The 20,844-nt window shown below is 40.4% G+C and overlaps 1 protein-coding gene across 2 annotated transcripts in view; it reads right to left on the bottom strand.

The window, feature by feature from the left end:
* Positions 1-20,844, bottom strand: part of LOC117422253 (regulator of G-protein signaling 6) — a 123,334-nt gene that overhangs the window by 18,542 nt on the left and 83,948 nt on the right. For both annotated transcript variants that reach the window (XM_058987358.1, XM_058987359.1), the window contains exons 3-5: positions 10,691-10,790; positions 1,838-1,888; positions 801-907 (exon numbers count right to left, since the gene is read on the bottom strand). In XM_058987358.1, the coding sequence (XP_058843341.1) occupies positions 801-907; positions 1,838-1,888; positions 10,691-10,790 (258 nt within the window). The remainder of the gene's footprint in view (positions 1-800; positions 908-1,837; positions 1,889-10,690; positions 10,791-20,844) is intronic.

Below are 20,844 nucleotides of genomic sequence, written 5' to 3'. Positions count from 1 at the left end.
TCCTTCTAGTGACACAATTATTTTCTTTGCCGATATGCTTGCAGAAAGTATTACCCTTTCTTTGTATTTTTTAATTAAAATATTTAGCTTATATTTAAAGAGGAGAAGAAGAATGTATAGAAGATCTCAGGTAGGAAGTCAATAACACAAGGGGCGAGTGGCAATGTAAATTCTAACATTCGAATTCTCTACAAGAAACCTTCTCTGAAAAAGAGATGGTGCTACCTGATTGGGACATGAGAATAATAGAAAATCATTTTTTCCCTGTAATGTTGTGAGCACTGTCAGTGTTTTATCAGCACATCACTATTTTCAGATTCGCAGCAGGCAGTGGTGACACGGTTGCTATAATTGTTTTGCTTTGTTTTGTGTCTTGTGATGGCACATCTTGAAGCATTTTTATTTCATGTACATCAGTGACTCATTTTGATGGCCTCTTTCCTGGCTTAGCTGAATCTTTGATTCCGTCTGGGCCCAAGCCAATCAGATTCTCAGTGAAAGGTGAGGGAAATGTAGCAAATTCTGTGCAATAATTACTGTGGTTCAATTAGCATATCAATGTTGCTTTATTGAATAAGTAGTTTCAAATTACAATTTCTTTTTTTTACTGTTCTTTTATCTTTTTATTATGTCTGTAATCAGTTTTTTTCCTAAATTTAGAATGTCCAATTATGTTCCCTCACTGCAGCAATTCCCCACACAGCTCAGGAGAAATGAAAGTCAGTGGGCGTCCTCCGATCCCAAGACTGAGCTATGAACTGATTCCCCCCTGTGTCATATTGAGGTCTCACTTGACTCACTTGAAAGCGGTAAAAAGTCCCATCATCCTTCAGGGTCAGGACATGGTCTGATATTGGGAAAAGGTAGCCCTGTGCAGCAATTAGACTTCCTAAGTGGATTGCTTCACCTGAAAAACAAAGTTCGCTTTGCTTTAGATTATATTAACCTCACGAGAAGTGGATGACAGCTTGCCAGTCCATTCAGAAGCTTGATAGAAACTTTTCATCAGGCAACTGGTAGTTAATAAATAACAGTTGCAGATATCTATAAAGAAAATTAATGAATGTATTAAAAAGAAACACAAATAATAGCACCATATCTGTTAAAACAGTATTATTGTTACCTATGTTAAAGTCTAATCACATATTACTATTGTTTATATCAAATATAAAATGGGATTTAATCCACCAGTATGTAAATATTTTACTTTTACATTTTTGGAATTAAACATTTCATTTTTTTTATTTTTTGAAAACTAAAAAAGGTTCAACCGAAAGAAAGAAATTGGATAGTTGATAGTTTGTTTATTTAGCAGACGCCTTTATCCAAGGCGACTTACAAAGACTAGGGTGTGTGAATGATGCATCAGCTGCAGAGTCACTTACAATTACGTCTCACCCGAAAGACAGAGCACAAGGAGGTTAGTGAATTGCTCAGGGTCACACAATGAGTCAGTGGCTGAGGTGGGATTTGAACCGGGGACCTCCTGGTTACAAGCCCTTTTCTTTAACCACTGGACCTCACAGCCTCCAGGTAATATGCACTTCATTCACTTCCTGAGTCGGGTGCATTACTAATACCTATTACCTTCCCCCAGGAAAGGAATTTATTGTGTAGTGTAAAATCATTAATGGAACTGAGGGTCTACAGGAATCTTACAATTGTGTGTGTGTGTGTGTGACTCTGTGTGTGTGTGTTACTCTATATGTGTAACTGTGTGTGTGTGTGATTCTATGTGCGTGAGTGCGACTCTGTGTGTCTGTGTGTGTGTGTGTGTGTGTGTGTGACTATCTCTGTGTGTGCGACTCTATGTGTCTTTGTGTGTGCGTGTGCTTACCTGGATCTTCAATGATTAGGTTCTTCATCAGCCACTGCACAATGTCAGCACCTAATGAAAAGAAATCAAGACTCAAATACTGTACAATTACAACAAAAAGGGAACAAGCATGTCCATAACAAATACGTTGTGTGTAAAACTCTGAAGTGTGCCACTTTGTGCATATTACTTTTATCTTTTACCTTAGATTTTCCCAGAATTAAAATGTTCTGCAACAGTTGCAATGCACTTCCAGTGAGAAGGTATTGAGTGACGCTCTGCTGCTCAGAGCGAATGAAAAGAAAAATTGAATGTAACTTTTACATCGATGTAACTAACACGTTTTTCATAAGCAGGACGTATGATGGCAGGATATTGAGCTGAATGTAATAAGCGTTGGGGTTTGAGTTTTAGAAAATGGGTCTGGAGTCCAGAAAACAAAGTGTATTTTATAACAATATAGTCATTTTTTGACTATAAATATTTTAGCGTAGAAGTTAGCTACCGGTTAGCTACAATATCACAACCACTGCACTGTGCAGTATTTGTTCCAAATCCATTGTTTTGCCATTGCTGGTAATCCTGTGGTCTGCTAATGGTTCATGAAACGCTGGGATTATAGTATAGTGTGATCTTAGCAGAATTTAGTTTTTGGTTTTTAATTTTTTTTGTAAGCCAACTATAGCCCCTCATCTTTCATAAACATTCACATGAAGTTCTCTACAAATCCCAAAATAGAAAATAGGGTATTTTCTGTAACCTTTACTAGCAGTCATTTTAACTATGTACCAAACATGAATTAGGCACTCTAAATATATTCCCTGTCCCCGTCGGTACTCCTGCCAAGTTACAATAAGGGCTGGAGCAACTTCCACAACTATATACAGGATTAAACTTTATGGGAAAACTAGAGCAGCACACAACTATCCCAATTGTTTGAATGACATTCCGCTTGTTTCTGTACATACTGAAACACCACATGCAAAGCAAAATATCTGTTAATAAATTAGGAGATATACCGTGAGCAGTCAAAGAGGAGGTAAAGCACATCGTAAAGGAAGATAGATTTCATAGGGATTAAGATGAACTAGGAAATACAAGTTAAACTCTGTAGAACATGTATTACTTTATTTAAAAATAAAAATCCATTTCTTTATTTATTAAAATGGGTAAACAAAATATAGACAATTTGCATCGCCTAATTAGAGTTCTAATGCAAGTTTTAGTCTTGAGTATGGGGTCACAAAAGTTAATGATATCAGACCAAAAAAAACTATAGCAGTTTTTATCACGGGTGGCCTCATACTGTGCAACTCATTAAGACAAGAAGCACGGTTTCTTGGTGAAAAGAGACACCTGACACCGCTGGCTTGACATTGAATGTTGATTGTGATTTTGATATGAGGGACAGATAGCACGTCTTGTAAGTAAGCAGTAATGTGATACCCTGAAGCAGCCTGACAGCCCTGGTTAGCCTCCCCACACTTCATGAATTACACTGAAAGCTCAGGTCGAAGGCGCACAGGGCTATATAATGAATACTTAATCGTGCATCAATTTGTGGCCACGGTCTTGCAGCCAACCCTGCTTGCAGTGAGCACACAAAGGAAGTGATCTTTATATAGCTATGGCCAAAAGTATTGCATCACCTTGAATTTCAGAACTGAGACAATTATATATGTGTGATTTATATATATATATATATATATATATATATATATATATATATATATATATATATATATATACAGATAGATAGATAGATGAACATAATTTAGATCTATTATTTAATATCATGTAATCAAAGAAACTACAAAATGATATCGCAAAAGTCTACCGGAAGCCATAATAGTAGTACAGTATTTCATGTTAGATTTCGAAATATCACATTTGTCAATTTTGTCGGTTTTTCATTACGTATATAGAAAAGCGGTATTTCATTAATTAAGTTAACGTAACATTATTCAACAGGTTTCATTTGACTACATGAAGCACAATGAGTTAATTCTAGGGTGGTGCAAAACTTTTGGCCTGTACATGTGATTAAACATTAATACTGTCTTTGAAAAATGTCTTTTTGTGCTAGCTTTTTGTGTCCCCATATGTAGTTGAAGAACACTGATCAGCCAAGTTGAAATGAAAAAAACAAGTAACTGGTGAATATCACTGTAGAGGTCTCTCATTGTGAGTCAATTTTAATGGTATTGAATGTTGCCGCCTTGTTGAAATCTTAATAAAAACTCACCCTGATCCTACTGATGTATACATACATATAGTGTATGTGATGTTCATGTTATGATGCCAGCAAACTACCAGCCCCTGGAAGAACAAAGGCCAGTAGAGTCCACTGTAGCCTTGCTGAGGAGAAACAGTGCCTGATGTTTTTGCTTCCATAACCTGTGGGAATGCTACAACCAATGTTCCCTGTGGACTTCATACAGCCAGGAACCAGCGCCCCTCTGACTGACCCTGTACACCACATGACCATGCCTTTAGAGCTTCTCATAACACAGTTTGATGGATGGAATAGTACTTCTGCAAACTTGGTACATGCATAATAATAGAAAGCTCTGTTAGATGACTCTTCTCAACAGGAACAAATGGTTTATTTTTTGTTTTATTCTGGGGTTGTGAATTCACACTTTTGATGCCAGACTCCGATTCTTTCACACATACACAAAGAAAAAGCAAGAAAAACACCTGCTGTGTGTTAATGAAACCAACAACAGCCTGGAACCGTTACAATACATGGGACTTTATTAAATCCATCAAAAAGACTCATTCAGGAAGTCATAGTCTTGAGTTCTTTCACGCTCTGAACATCAATTGATTTTTACTGTGTATGGGGTTAGATAAGTACACCATACTGCACATTACGGGCTTGTAAATGATTGAGGTTTTGAGATTTGAGGCAGGTTACTGAATTTTCCAAGTCAGGACACATCAGTGCATTTATCTATTTGGCCTGTGTCCATTTTTAAAAAAAACTGTGCTTAAAAAAAGGTTATTTTTGTCCAATATTTACATGAAAAAATGTGCTTCCATTCACTATATGGGTCTCATGAGGTCCAGTTTTGAAATAGTCATGTAATATCTCAGACATGTGTTTCATTTTAAAACATGACATCTGGTACTTCTCTAGGGAAACAAAAGCTCTCTATTTGCTTGCTTTGTCTTCTTTTAATATAGCGTCTTTCATAGTACATTGATTTAACATCTCATCCGCAGGATGGAGCACAATGAGGTTAAGTGACTTGCTCAGGGTCACACAGAGATAGGATTTGAACCAGTCACCTTTTGGTTACAAGCCCTGGACTTTAACCACTGGACCACACTTCCATTTTCTAGGAAGTCTGTTACTGATTTACTTCCTGGTAAAAGCTTACTGGCTGCAAAGTGTATCTGTCAATAGGGGAAGCAGCTGGTTGGTTGTATTTCTTTAACAAAGTGTAGTATCAGGTGTTATAAAATGAGACCTATAGAAAATAAATGTGCATAGCATGGAAAATGAATGGAGTTATTTTAGCAGCAACAATCACTTTAATATTAAGATGCTAATCAAAATATAGAACTTACACTAAGGCTCTTTTTCTCTCATGCAATGCACTCAAAGGATTTTTTAAGTTGAAAGAAATACATTACATTTATACCAGAGCACTGTGACACTGGATCAAGCAACTCGAAACGCATACTTGACATTGATACAGCTAAACTGTGTTTACATTTCACATTTAGCCATGTCTGGCTAAGAGGGTGTCTATGAATACCATTGAAATGTAGTTGAACGTTCTTGAGTGAAAAGTGTCTAACTCAGTTTTGCATATGCAATAAACACAAATTATGCTGTCAGTCTTGAAGTAACTTGTCTTACAGCATGCCGAGTGGGGGACAGCAGCAGGGAGGTTAATCGGTTTCACTTTAATATTTCACTTTAATTTTCCTCTAATACTATATCAAACATGAATCTCCTGTTCTCTGACTGCCCATGTTTGGATAATAAAACGTAAGTCACGCTGTGCTGTCTTTCCCTAGACGCTACTGAGATCATTAGCATGGTAGGACAGCAATATGAACAATATCATATTTATGTTTCCCCTGGGATATGTGTGCATCACAAACTCTAGCTGGAATGAAAACAAATACACATTTCTTTTCCATAAATGCAGTTTTTAGCTGAAAAAAATTGCATTTCATTGTGCTTCTCCCAGCATATTCCATGTATTTATCATGGACATCCTTTACCAAAACATAATAGGGATTTACCAAGTTTTCCTGTGCTTTACCACACTTTACTATGTTGAGTTCTCCAAGCTCTGCTAGAATAAAAACTTGATCCTGTGTGCAGTGGCGGTGCTAGCTGATTGGGGGCACTAAACAGAAATATTTTTTATTACCCGCTCCTTTACTTTTGATAAACCTGTAAATTGCAAAATGAATTTAGCTAATAAAGTAACATGGTGAGTTCCAAAGCATTTTGCTCCAGAAAGTAATTGTACAAGTTTAAAGGTGCAAATCTAGCACGAGACAACATAAGTGTGGAAAAGAGAAATATATAGATTTTTTCTTCACTTAAACAGTTTTGGAAAATTAGCTGGAGTTTATTGGCAGTTAGAAAAAGTGGAGCACATTTTGCACTGGAACAAATCAAGAAAGAACCCAATGGTAAGATTCACATTGAGACTGACTTTAAATGATGAACATGCTATCAATGTACACTCTGTACTGGATATTTTATGCGGAAAAGAAAATCTGTCAGGACAACTCTATTAAACAATTGAAAATAACAAAAGCACACCGATAAACTAGGCGACTACAAGAATAAAATGCAATAAGGATGCAATTAATGTAAATTTTCTGTTCTGTTTGAAATAAAAATTAAGTGAAACAGAATTAGGCTCAGTCAAGATATGAAGGTAAAAACAAGTGGCATTATTTTGTAATTAACAGCTTTTTCTGATTTCAATTAGGAAATATAATCAATTCAAAATAAATTTAAATGGACGTCATGTAATCAAAAATAAAACCCCAAAACTTCAAGCCCTAATTATAACATAACTACTCAACCAATGTCAAAATATGTGTATATAGAAATAACAATGTCATATGTTTTTAATTTAAAAGTACAAAACCCCATACCAATAATAATACAAAATAAATCCATTTTTTCTTTTTGCATGGATTTCATCTCCATTTTGTTGTTTTTTTTAAATTTTCTGCCCAAGGGGTAAGGTCTTTTTGACGCCATTGACTTGGCTTCACAGCTCTGCTATACAAATCCTGCACACCAGGGGTGTCCAAACCTTTTGCATTGAAGGCCAGAGTGACTAACATGCAAAGAGCACCGGGCCACAGATATATAACCTATATTACATAGTGTACACATGTTATATATACATTGTTAACAAACTTAAATACAGTAAACTATACTAAAGTTACATGAGTATTACTCTCCATTAAGTGGTTGCTTACGATGTTTTAATGTGAGCTGTGCAACTGAGTCTTGGACTTGAGTATCTGGGTGATGTCTGGTGTGAGATTTGTGGCTGCCAGTCACAGTATGTCCCAGAGATGGGCATCGGTTAGACTTGATCTCAGGCGATTCTTGTTTATGTTCATTATAGAAAACGTCTGTTCACATATATATGTTGAATCAAACAAAGGTCTCAATTGGAGGAAACGGGTCTTGTCCAGACACTTGTAAAATTCTGTCAAAGGCAGCTCTTGATTTGCGACTGTGAAGCATGTTATCACACTGCAGTTAAATGAGTTCCAACTGCAAGTTCTCAGGTGTTTGATCAATATTCACTGTGAAGAGAACATCTGAATGTTCTTGCCAATCACTGAAAAGTCTTCAAATTGCTTTTTGAACTCTGCAATCAAGGCTGATATAATCAACACATATTTCCCCATTGATTTGCGGATACTTTCATTGGAAAAACTGTCAATGACAGCTTTTAATGACGGGACGTGCACAACATTGTGCTCTTTGGCGTGCTTCCCAAACAGGCAGAGTTTCACTACAAATGCTCACCGATCATTGCTGGGGCACCATCTGTTGTTTCACTGTATAACGATAGGTTACGGATGTAACCCCGGTTCCCTGAAAGATAAGATGACCGCCAATTATACTTTTGGGATATGCCTGCTTGCATGTATTCGCTTTATATCAAAGCTGCCGATAGGCGCCTCCGCGGAGTGACGTCCTCGGTCCCACCTCACCGAGGTAATAAATAGTCACTGCGTGGAGATGCCAGTCTCTTTTGCATTGAACCTGCAAATGCGAGTGATGCGACCTCACAAGGTTGGCGGTCATCTTCTCTTTCAGGGAACCAGGGTTACTTCTATAACCTATTGTTCCCTTTCAATTTGAAGGGGACTGCCAATGATACTTTTGGGAAAGTATGCCAGAGCCATCGTGAGGGAGAATGAGCGGACAGCATCTGAGGGACATCTCGCTACCACCATCTAGTGTTGGTGGTGTGAGCGTGCAACCTCAATGACCCTGGTGCCTATTAACCCTTAGCGGTCCATTTATTCAGGCGCGTCAGGTCCAATTTATTTTCACACGCGCAGTTTATTTTAGATGCGCTGTTTAAAAGTATTTTGTTTCACAGTAAAACAGGTTTAAAAGGCATTGCTTATCAACAGGACACTCAGTACTGCATCTCCAGCCCCGCCCCACCCCTCGTTCGCTGTTTTTTTCACATACCTCTTGATAGTAGTGCATACCGATAAATTATCTCCTGATCACTCGTTTTATCACCAAACTCCTCAATAATGCGATCCAAGTCATTATTTTATTACTATAACATCATAAAAAAGCTCTGCAAATGTCTGTGATATTCTTTGAGCGCTGGATGCAGAAGCAGCTACCTTGTTTGTTTATGTCCATGTTATCGATGTGATGCCGGGGCTATCTGTATTCATGAGATACACCCCTTTTTTTCTTTTTTTTCGGCTTCTCTCGGCTCCTATCGATCTCACTCGGCCATTGAATGGTTTTCTTGGCTTTTTCCAATGGGACAGTCGCTGCTTAGAGAGGGCTTGTGGGGTAGGCGCTGGTGGAGCTGGGGCAGGCGCAGGGGACCTGCTGCCTGCTTAAGTGTTCGAGTATCTAGTTCATTTGGCCCTTTAGCTCGGCAATATCCCTTGCCTGGTCCACATTTCTGGATCTCTTCCTTCCCCTTGAGGGAGATCTAGAGTGACTGCGGGGGCGCTGTGGAGCCTGCACACAAGAAATACTTTGCGTAGGGCTTGGAGGGTGGGGACGACGGCTCTCCTAGGCTGGCTGCAAGGTTCTCATCCGAGAACAGCGCCATTCTTTTTGCAGGGTGCTCTCTTTGGACCTGGTGCAAAAAGAGCAGGACGACCTGTCTGTCAAGGCAGCAGAGGCGTGCTCAATGCCCAGGCATTGCGGGGGCAATTTCCGCCTGCAGGACATGTATGGGTGGAAATTCAACATTTCATTTGTGTATCACGAGGCACCAAAAAACCCTGAGGGGATCGAATGTACTGGGTGAAGCGCTGCAGGCGTCAAAGCGCTGAGGCTTCGAGTCCTCGAGGCACCGAGGGTGTCAAAGCAGCGAGGTACCGAGGCTATAGAGCACCAGGGGCCAGAGGGTCTCGAGGGTAATGGAGTGCAAGGCTAGAAAGACCTTGAAGCGTCGAAGCGCTGAGGCATACAGTCCTCGAGGTGCCATGGGTGTCAAAGCACCGAGGCACCGAGGCTATGGAGCGCAGGGGCACCGAGGCCTCCGAGTGCACAATGCGCAGAGCTGAAAAGCCTCGAGGGCATCGAAGCGCTGAGGCGTGGAGTCCTCGAAGCATTGAGGTACCGAGGTCTTAGGCTAGTGCAGCAGTGAATGCGCGCTGCACAGGGCTCGAAAACCCTCGAGAGCTACATGCCTCAGCGCCGAGGCACCGAGGCATTGAGGGCATCTAGGCCTAGACACGGGTACGCCAAAGCACCGAGCACCAGTACCGAGGGCAAAGCACCAAGGTACTGGACTGCATGTCTGTGCCTGGGCTGCTTGCAGTCACACAACCAGGAGCAGCGCATAGCTTGCAATGGTGTGGAGCGTAGCCTGCAGACAGTTGCAGTGCAGTCACACAACCAGTGCAGCATGAAGCTTGCAGTGGAGTGTAGCACCCAAGATGGCGTCCGGACCACGTGGGGCCCTCAACCAGTGCAGCATGTAGCTTGCAGCAGGGTAGTACAGTCACAGACCTGGAGAAGGGAGAAGAACAGACAACACACCTTTTCGTAGTGCCTTTTAACATTAAATTCCTTCATAACTGCGACTGCTTCTTAGCAAATTAAACAAATACATTACGCTGGACTAGCGCCGCTGTGCTCACAACATCTGTTTTTTATAAAACCAAACAGATAGAAGGAACCGTAAACTTGAATATCCGAAGCGCTGTATCTGTAACATATTCAAGTGTCAGAGCTTGGTTACGGAGGGAATATCTACACAGGGACAACAGTATAAAACACGAGCCATAGGCTGACCATGCATTGAATATTCAGCTAGAACTTGCATGGTTTTGAAGAGTGTTAGTATTATTATTATTATTTATTTCTTAGCAGACACCCTTATCCAGGGCGACTTACAATTTCTACAAGATATCACATTATACACATTATAAATTATTTCACATTATACAGATATCACTTTTTTTTTTTTTACATAGAATTACCCATTTATACAGTTGGGTTTTTACTGGAGCAATCTAGGTAAAGTACCTTGCTCAAGGGTACAGCAGCAGTGTCCCCAACCTGGGATTGAACCCACAATACCTCCTGTCAAGAGTCCAGAGCCCTAACCACTACTCCACACTGCTGCAGTATAAACTGCTAGGACCTGTATGTACCTGTCACTACACTGGGGATCTTGGACAGGAAGCTCTTTACCGTCCGGATGGGCACTCCCCCAGCCTTGTCATCCTGTATCCGGTAAATGATATCCTCGATCTGCAAGAGAATGAAAAGAGAGAGAGAGGTTTAGAGAGGGGAGAGACAGCATAACATTAAGGTCACATTTAGTTGATTGGTTGGTGATTTTGGTGTACTGAAATGTCTGAAACTTGTATCTGGGGGCATTAGTGATGTCAGAACCAGACTCTAAAAGTTTCACAGGCAATTTTGCTGGCCAACCGAACATGGGTTCACATTCTGCTCAAGGCTGTCCACAACTAATGCAGGGCCTCAATGGCATCTCCCACTGCCAAGTCCCTCCTATCCAATACTACAAGTACTGAGCAGGCCTGGCCTTCTGAGCAGCTGACAAGATCAGACTCCAAAAGGCTTTGCAAGCTGAACACTCTAATGTGGGACGCTGTAGCTTTAACGCTTGCTAGCTGAACTGGATCAACTCAGAGACACTGTGACCTTTAAATTCAGAGAAAACATCCAGGACAAAATAAATACAAGCAGCATCTCCAGGGAAGGAGAATATACCTACTGAGTCAGTCCTGAGGAGCGTTGTTATCCAGTCAGGGTACTGCAACCCCCCTCTCCTCTCCAATCGCTGTGGGGAGCGCAGTGCGTTTCCCTGCCACCCTAGTAATCAGAACAAGCAGTCCCTGCTCTTTCACTTCAATTCATTCTGCCGTTTATCATCACCAAGCGTATCATTAAAATATGCTTTATTGCACTTAGCGACCGGAGGGTTCACGTGCCAATTACTTACAATTACACACTTCCAGCAAATTGAATTATGATGGCTTTTATTAAATACAAAATTAAAACACACAGACAACACACTTTTGATATTGGCTGGGAAAGGTGGCTATTCTATTACCAGTAGTAAGTATATACCCATTCACCAATACAAATCTAAACTTTCACTAATTATTGCAATCAAGTCTCTCTGAACTAGCTCTCCAAATATACTTCACAAGGCTCAACTAGACAATGGGACCCATCTACCTCGCAACACAGCTAACAGTTCTCACAGTCCAAGAAGCCACAGAACAGAGTTGTGTCCAAGACCCTTCCGACTCCAGCTAATCAAACTTACACAACACGCTCTAGTAGCCACGGCAACCAGGCAGCAACAAAAAGAGTGATGACAACAGCTACAACATCAAAAAATAGAAGCAGAGAGCAGTCAAATAGCCGTCAATCCCATTCCCCAGAGGCAGACACAATCACACCTTCCAGTGATGCGTCATTACCTTAGATAGGATCTAAAATTAGCATCAGAGTGCGAGACAGAAGCGACAAGGAGAGTACAGGGAGAGGCGGAGAGGAAGCAATACCCTTATAAAGGTTTGCCACGTCATTTTACAGTTTTACCATGCTTCTACCCCCATGGTTATACAAAGCATTTACCACAGCTTACAATGGGTTTTCATATGCTTCACCATACCTTTCTGGGCTTTACCATGCTTACCTATGCTGCACCATTCTTTCACTGTTCTTTATTACACTTTGCTATGCTTTCATTATGGTAAACATTTATAAAGGTAGCTGACTAAACCATGGAGCCTTATACCTCTCATAAAATGACTTTTATTTGATCAAATCCAATGACTGAATGACCAGGTGAATCATGCTGTTCCAAATCACACCACATGACTAGGCAGAGCTTACCATAAGGAAAGTAATTCAGCCGTTTAATTTAGGTTTAAACTCTTTTCCAGACATTGTACTTGTTATAGAAACAGATTGTTCCATGAACGTACATTTGAGGATGGCTGTTAACAAAATCGTCATTTGTGAAACAACCGCAGTAATCCACAAAACAGTACATATCGGTAAACATCGTTTGAATTGAGCTAAAAAGTACTGCTGTTGGGATTTCTTTTATTTGCACATACTGGAAATAGAATCGCACCTGAGCCAATCTCTCATTTAATGCCTCCCATGTTTCAGGAGGTAGGGGCCTATTTCCTGTACCACAGGAAGTGAATAGGACAACAAAACATCACAAATTATAGTGCAGGGTGGCACGGTAACAAAGCAGCGAGGGGCTTTGTTATAGTAATGCCAGGGAATGTTTTGAAATAAAGTCTTTTCAGCCTTTTAATGTACACAGCTAAAGACAGAGATGTGACTGCAGTATGTAGACATTGATATCAATAAAATGACTCCTGTCTTGGAAGCTGTGTGCCTCAGCAGGATGATTGCTGTTTTTATTCCCTTGTGAATGACGTGAAAATGACGGGGCAATTTCTCCGCACTTACTGCAGACAGCTGCATTTAGTCCTGAAAGGTGCAATCACTCAGCTAGTGCCTGCCTGCCTGCCTGCTATCCCAATTGGAGTCAATACAGCTGTTTGAAAGAGCAGAGAGGAGAGAAGAGAGGGGCTCACACGGGGCGCTAATGTGTTTTATTTAATTTCTCTTCTTTTATACCCATGATGTGAAATAGTGTGGGAATAGGGGGGCTGGGCTATTAAACATTATGAACATTATGAGTCATGCCTTCAAAGCTATTTTAGATTACAAAAATGTATATGAAAAATGAAGATTTTTTTTTTTTAGGATGGGGAAACAATGCTTACACATGCTATTGCAAATTTTCATTTTTTTTGCATGGCTAATTTTAAAACATGAAATCTGTACTACATTAGGTTGAAAGAAAGTTTTCAGTTTCCATGCCAGGACATTTTTTACACTTGGAATTCCTAAGTAGGGTGACCAGATTTTCAAAGCTCAAAACACACTGTTAAATAATTGACAAGACTAATTAAACCATTTAAATATAGGCTATTTTAATGGTTATTTAAATAGCTATCCTCTCACTGTTAGTATTATCTTTTTTAAGCAGCTAGCTAATTTCAGTACACTCCTGGGTGTATAATTTGTGGCTAATTATTAGCCATATTCTGTTATACATATTGCTTACTTTTACACTGAGTTCAATAATAATAATAATAATAATAATAATAATAATAATAATAATAATAATAATAATAAATTAAATCATTAAAAATACATTTACGTTTTGACATTTTTCTTTCTTTTTTTTACTGCGTCAGGCTCTATTTATTGACAATGTTGATGTGGTTTAACCTGGTGGATTCGGATGCTTGCAACCTCTTGCTGCTCTGTCTGGGCTAAATCCCGCCAGAACTGAACAGCTACAAAATTACAGTATTACACACAATTGTAGATTCATATTGAATATAAACTGAATTAAAATACATGGCACAATGAGGAATAAGCATGTATTGTGTTAATCACTTTAGAAAAATAATATTCTTGATTACTTTGCTTTTTTCTATTTATTTTATTTTGTATTTATTTTTCAATGCAGGTGCCATAAACTAAAAGCGGTTTACGTTATTTTGACAAAAGGTGTTTAAACGTGCTACATGAAGTGGCTGAAAACCTGGACTTTTTCAAGATTTTTAGCAAACTGTCAGGACACCGCGACTTTTGATGAAAAACCAGGACGTCTGGTCACCCTATTCCTAAGTCATTTCACCTCAGCAGTGTCTTGGGTCATATTACTGAAACATGTCAGTCAATAGGCAAAACAGCTAGCTGGTTCCTGACAAGAAAGAAACAGTTGAAGGGGTGGGTACAATTTCACCCTTATGTGAAATGACCAAGGAGATGCAAATATAACAGGGTGAAGGCTGGGCACGCAAGCAAGCATCTTAACCACAATGCAAAAGAGCCGGGCTCCTCTGCATTCATGGTTTTAGAGCTATTATTATTATTATTATTATTAGTCATTTAGCAGACACTTTTATCCAAAGCAACTTACAGGGACTAGGGGGTGAACTTTGCATCACAACTGCTGCTGCAGAGTCACTTACAATAGGACCTCGGTTTTACAGGACAGAATCTGTAATGGCAGAGTATCACACAACACTGCCCATTACACAAAACTATCTGAAAGCTTGAAAACAGATATTTATTTCACCTGGTGTAGTACCAGATATGTAAATGCCTACTATAACATATGTTTCTTTCAGAACCTTTATAAGGAATGGAAGTGTTAGGTGGCCTTTTCACTGAGGGGGCCTCAAAGCAACACTTTACTGTTTAGTAATGTAGGATTGTGTGCTGATGTATGTGAGTGCAAGCAGGTGCAAGTCTAGTTCCCACATGTGCCTTACTGTATCCCGACAGGCTGCGATAAAAAAAACAGCAAGAAACAAGCTCAGGATCGCTCATCTCGACCTCTGAATTCAAAACATCGGATCCCTGCGTGGCAGCTGCCGGAGCGAAGGGGTTTAAATAATAAATGACATCACACACGCATGCCTCCACTGCACAGCAAGATAAAAAAAAAAAAAAAGTGCAAGCGCCTCTAAATAATTAATCCCCAGCAAGGATTTGACTTGGGAAAGACGAGGACAGAAAATATTCTTTTCTGTATTACAACTGAGGGAAAGAGAACCGAGAATTGAGAGAAGGGATACATATTTCAAGGTGCAGTGTGATGAGATGGTGACGCAGCTGTACTGACGTCAAGAGGCGATCTTTGAGCCATGGGTATCCTGCCTTTAAAGGCATCTACATTTTCCTAATATTTTCCTATTTACATTTTCTTTGTTTTGCCCCTAGACATGTTCATGAGAGTTACAGTCATTCTGAGTGGTTCGTATTGCAATTACTCAACAACTGTGCTTTTCTTTTTTTTTCTTTTAGGTGCTTTGACTATAAGTTCAGGAGGTGCTCTTCAGTTCTAGTTGTATTGACTGTTGGGGCTTTACTAGCAGATGTCACTATCTTCTTACTCTTACTAATGTTATACCTAAAAACAACGATGTATATGTAATAATTTTTACTGTAGTGAGAAATATCTCTTATGCTATTCAGAGGTGACACTAGCCAGGAAGACACAGGCAATAATGTCAGTGCACTGGTTTGTATTGTGTATAGATGGTAACTGGGGTTTGAAAGTATGTCCAAAACAGAAATAACATAAAAAGAACATGACGTCAGGTATGCTGTGTATAATGTTGATGAATCCTCTCGCAACGCAGTGCCCTGAGGCTAGGTGCAGTTACACTGCTAGGGTTTGTGAATGTAGACACAAGTTAGTGCAATGTAATACCTTGTTTCCATGCACCACTCAACCCAGGTTGAAAACCCTGCTGCCCCTGATACTGCGTTTCCATGTTGATTTAGCTGACCCGCATTGGATGCAAATCCGAGCTGCCCCGGATTTTTTAATGACCCTTTCCCAAAGCAGTGGTCAATCCATGCTCATGGAAATGAGGTATAAGTGTTGGGCAGCACTAAAAAGATGAGTGGAAACGTGCCTAGAGAACAGCCAAAGAGCCAAACAGCCTTTATATTATAAAGTGCCAGCCCCTTTTATAGCAATCCTGTGCATTGTCAGCAAAGCAAAAGGAAACTTGAGCCGATGAGTAGATGGTGCTGGCTCATAATTCTTTAAAGACACCTTGGCTGATCTCACCTGAGTGTGCTGTATCTATGGCAGGTAACTGGAACTGAACAGCAGCTCCTGAATTCAGGTGAAGCAAAATATGTGAGTAGTTTCAATGAGAACTATTCAAATGATTGTAAAATGAAATGAAATGAAATTTGATTTGAATGTATTCCAAATGTGCATTTGCTAAATAAAAAAAAATTAAATGAAGCAGTTTTTAAAGTTGGCAGAGTCTTTACACTTTAATCTGGTTATCTGTTGAATGACTGCCATTCTTAATTACATCCTACTCACATCCAAAACTGATGGTTTAATAAACTGCATAAACCTAACAGGGTCTTGGTGGCGTAATAGGTTTATGCACTGGAGTAAGTGTGGTTCCACCTGTCCAAGACAGGCTTGAGACATGAAGACTGAACTGCTCCCTCCCTCGCCCTCATAAGCAATAGGGTGCTCCCTCCAGTCATGGGCAGGCTTGAGACATAAAGACTAAACTGCTCCCTCCCTTGCCCTCCTAAGCAATAGGGTGCTCCCTCCAGTCCAGGGCAGGCTTGAGGCACGGAAACTGAACTGCTCCCCTTTCACCAGCTAAGAGTATGAGTGCTCCCTCCAGTCCAGGGCATGCTTGAGGCATGGATACTGAACTGCTCCCTTACATACTAAGAGAAAGAGTGTTCCCTCCAGTCCAGGACCGGTTTGAGGCAGAGGCTCCCTCCCTCATACTCCAATCTGGTACAGCCTACAGTACCAGAAAAGCTGAAATGATTTTCATCATGATTAACATGGGAAATTGCTTGGGCTTTAAAGCTCTGGTTAGACCTCTGTTAGAGCTTTCCTGATATCCCCAGGCAGAGCTCTCTACAGAGACGCCGCAGATGAGCTAAAGGAGAAAGCGTCCTTCAGAGTAACTCTTTTAAGCAGTGCTGTGGCATGGAGGCCTGCGTCACTGACGAAGCCGTGGAGAACACAGTATAAAGGAGGTCAGCAATTCAGACCAGGACTTCAAAGGGCTTTTTTTTTTTTTTTTTTAGGTCAATAGGAGATCATTCAATATATTACTATACATCTTTAAGGTGCTAATATTCCCCGTGCAGATTAACATCAGTAGTCTCTTTTAAGAGTTTGCTGCAGCACAACTTTGGTTAAGGATAGCAAAGTGTAGAGCAAAGTGTAAAGTATAGTGAAAGAATGTTAAAGCACAGTTCACTTCTATGAAAAGGTTCAAGGGCTGCATAAAATTAGGCGGTGTCTAGGAATGACTTGGATAGGAGGTTCTATCCTGGCAACTGAGATGACTTCATACCCCACCTGATTTCCCACTGAGGTCCCCCATCCAAGTACTGCCCAGGCCAAACCTTGGGTAAGACCGAAATGTATAGTTTATTTTAGGTTTGAGTTAGGATTACAGAGTTTGAACTAGTGGGTTTCCCGTAGTTAAACCAGGAATAGACCATAATAGTAGTGAGTGACTTAGAGAACTGGAGAGCAAAGGAGAATCCACCATTAGGCATTACATATATGTTAGTGTTCCTGTTTTCTGTGCTCTTCCTGATTAAATATATAAATATATGATTGTTCATCTTGAAGCTGGACCTGTGTTGATCATTTCAACATGTACTATACTGGTAATATTACAGTACTGCACTTGCTTAGCTTATGAGAACTGCCCTTAGCAGACTCCACAGTGATATAGCAGTATATACCAGGTGCTGTTCTCAAGGAAACACTACTGTTCTGTTTGCCATTGCTTTAGATAAAAGCTCCATGTGCATAGATTAATATCATTAGCCCAGTCTTGGAGTCTAGTTTTAATAAATGTTGACTGGTTATTGATGGTTTGTTGTCCATTATTTATTCAGTGCAGAAGCAATTACCCTCAGCTTGAACTGTGGAAATGGTTAGATCCTTTATTAGATCTAGTTAATCAGGACAGCCCAAAAACTGGACGCTCATAGCAGTGGTTTTGTTAGGATTTTAAACAGATAAACAACAAAGCTTAAGAGCCAAACCTGACCGCAATTCATCTGGTCTGGATTTGAGACATTACATAAGACGGTTTCCAAAAAGAAATGTTTGTCATTGAATGTCACTGAAGTTTCTTTTAGTATCTCTTAATTTAGCACTATTGAGTGTTTAATAGCTACGGGTGATGCAAAAAGAAAATGCTACAAATAACAGAACTTTTGTAAAGAGTGGGCAAAGGATTCTGATTTGCGACTCCCTTTTAAGGTGTTACAGAACAGCCTGCTGCAAGAAATGCATTTGTTTGCCTTTGGTGGATCGTGGATTTTGATAAATCAGCTGGAAATAGAATCCACAAATTGTGAGAAATGTAATGGTGTACAGCAGTGTCACAAAGACGGCCAGAGTGGGTGGCGTCAGACCAGACAGGAATACACAGACAGAGACGGTGGTGATGATGAGCTGAGTGCAATGGCTGCACTCAGCGTTTATTAACAAATAAAAAGGTTTTAAACGGTACACAAAACAGGACACGGCACTATACGCCAAAATAAAGAGACAGACAAAACGGACTAACACTAAACAAACGGTGCACGGAGACAAACAAACACGGTGAGAACAAACACTTATCTTTACGATCTTTCACTTTTAATTACTCCTCTCTCTCTCACCCGTTCTCCTCTTCCGAACACCCAACCCTGACTGACTAAAAATGTGCCTATTTATACTGTTGTGCTGGGATTCAATTACTAATTAATTATTCACTTGAATCCCAGCACGTGAATTAATTCTGTGCAACCCCATGCTCACATATTATATTTTAAATGCACGTGCGTGATGTGCAATCCCGTGCCTAAATACAAATATACAATTTAAACACACGTGAAACACAGACCTGTTTATATCCCGTGTACCAATCTATACACCAACATTAACATACGCACGCATACATACAACATAGAACACACAAATGCACACAGGGGCGGGGCACTTTGCCACAAGCAGATATAAAGCAATGTATTGTTTTGTAAACGCTGCAGAGTCTCCTGTAAGATTCTAAATTAAATAAAGTAATCTGATAACTAATTTCCATTCTGACTTTAACAACCTTCTCTGAAAGAGCAGATTGGAAAATGATCATGATATTTTGTGAAGAAACTAATCCTCATTGCAATTATCAGGGTTCTCTTTGTTTTAATTAAGAATCCATGTTGCCTCAGCTGTAAGTGGGGTACTATTCTACCAAGGGCAGCCCCCTTACAGAAAACTGTTTTACCATGGTAAGCTTGGACCTGGCTCTGTTTTAACATTGTCCCTTAGTACAGAATTGAGAGCAGTGTCATTGAGAGCACTTTAGCTTAAAATACGTTTTGGGTGTTGTGATGTCACAAGAACATTCTATTGCTAGTTTTAGTAGGTCTTGTTTCTATTATTATTATTATTATTATTATTATTATTATTATTATTATTATTATTATTATTATTATTATTATTATTTATTTCTTAGCAGACACCCTTATCCAGGGTGACTTACAATCGTAAGCAAATACATTTCAAGTGTTACAATACAAGTAATACAATAAGAGCAAGAAATACAATAACTTTTGTTCAAGCAAAGTACAAGTGTGACAAACCACAATTCAATAATACAGCAGATAATAGTGATAGTTACATCAGGATATGATTAAATAGTGATAGTTACATCAGGATATGATTAAATACAAAGTACTACAGGTTAAACACTTGGCAGATTACAGTATTCTGAAGTACAGGATTAAATGCAGTAAAATAGGGGGCAGATAAGAGCAAAATAAAGCACATTTACATGAAGGGTGATAGTGTCCCAGGATACAAACAGAGGAGTTCTACAGGGGTGAGTCTTAAGGAGGTGCCGGAATGTAGTCAGGGACTGGGCAGTCCTGACATCTGTAGGAAGGTCATTCTGCCACTGCGGAGCAAGGGTGGACAAGGAGCGGGCTCTGGAGGCAGGGGAGCGTAGCGGAGGTAGAGCTAGTCTTCTAGTGCAGGCGGAGCGGAGAGGTCGAGTGGGGGTGTAGGGAGAGATGAGGGTCTGGAGGTAGCTGGGTGCAGTCTGGTCAAGGCATCTGTAGGCTAGTACAAGAGTCTTGAACTGGATGCGAGCGGTGATCGGGAGCCAGTGGAGCGAGCGGAGTAGTGGAGTAGCGTGGGCGAAGCGAGGCAGAGAGAACACCAGGCGGGCAGCAGAGTTCTGGATGAGCTGGAGCGGACGGGTGGCGGACGCAGGGAGGCCAGCCAGGAGGGAGTTGCAGTAGTCTAGGCGGGAGAGTACCAGGGCCTGGACCAGGAGCTGGGTAGCATAGTTGGTGAGGAAGGATCGGATTCTTCGGATGTTGCTCAGGAAGAATCGGCAAGTGCGTGCCAGAGTGGAGATGTGCTGGGAATAAGAGAGGCAGGGGTCCAGGGTGACTCCAAGGTTCTTAGCTGAGGAAGAGGGAGAGAGTGTGGTAGATTCCAGAGGAACAGAGATGGAGAGATCAGAGGAGGGGGAGGAGGAGGGAAAGAAAAGGAGGTCAGATTTAGAGAGGTTGAGTTTGAGGTGATGCGACTGCATCCAGGAGGAAATAGCAGACAGACAGGTAGAGATACGGGAGGAGATGGTGGAGTCAGAGGTGGGGAAGGAGAGGAAAATCTGACCATCATCAGCATAGAAATGGTATGAGAAAC

The sequence above is a fragment of the Acipenser ruthenus genome, chromosome 15, assembly GCF_902713425.1.
Source record: "Acipenser ruthenus chromosome 15, fAciRut3.2 maternal haplotype, whole genome shotgun sequence".
In the NCBI taxonomy this organism is placed as follows: Eukaryota; Metazoa; Chordata; class Actinopteri; order Acipenseriformes; family Acipenseridae; genus Acipenser; species Acipenser ruthenus.
Note: the sequence above shows the minus strand (reverse complement) of the source record. Positions and strands in the feature narration are given on the sequence as shown.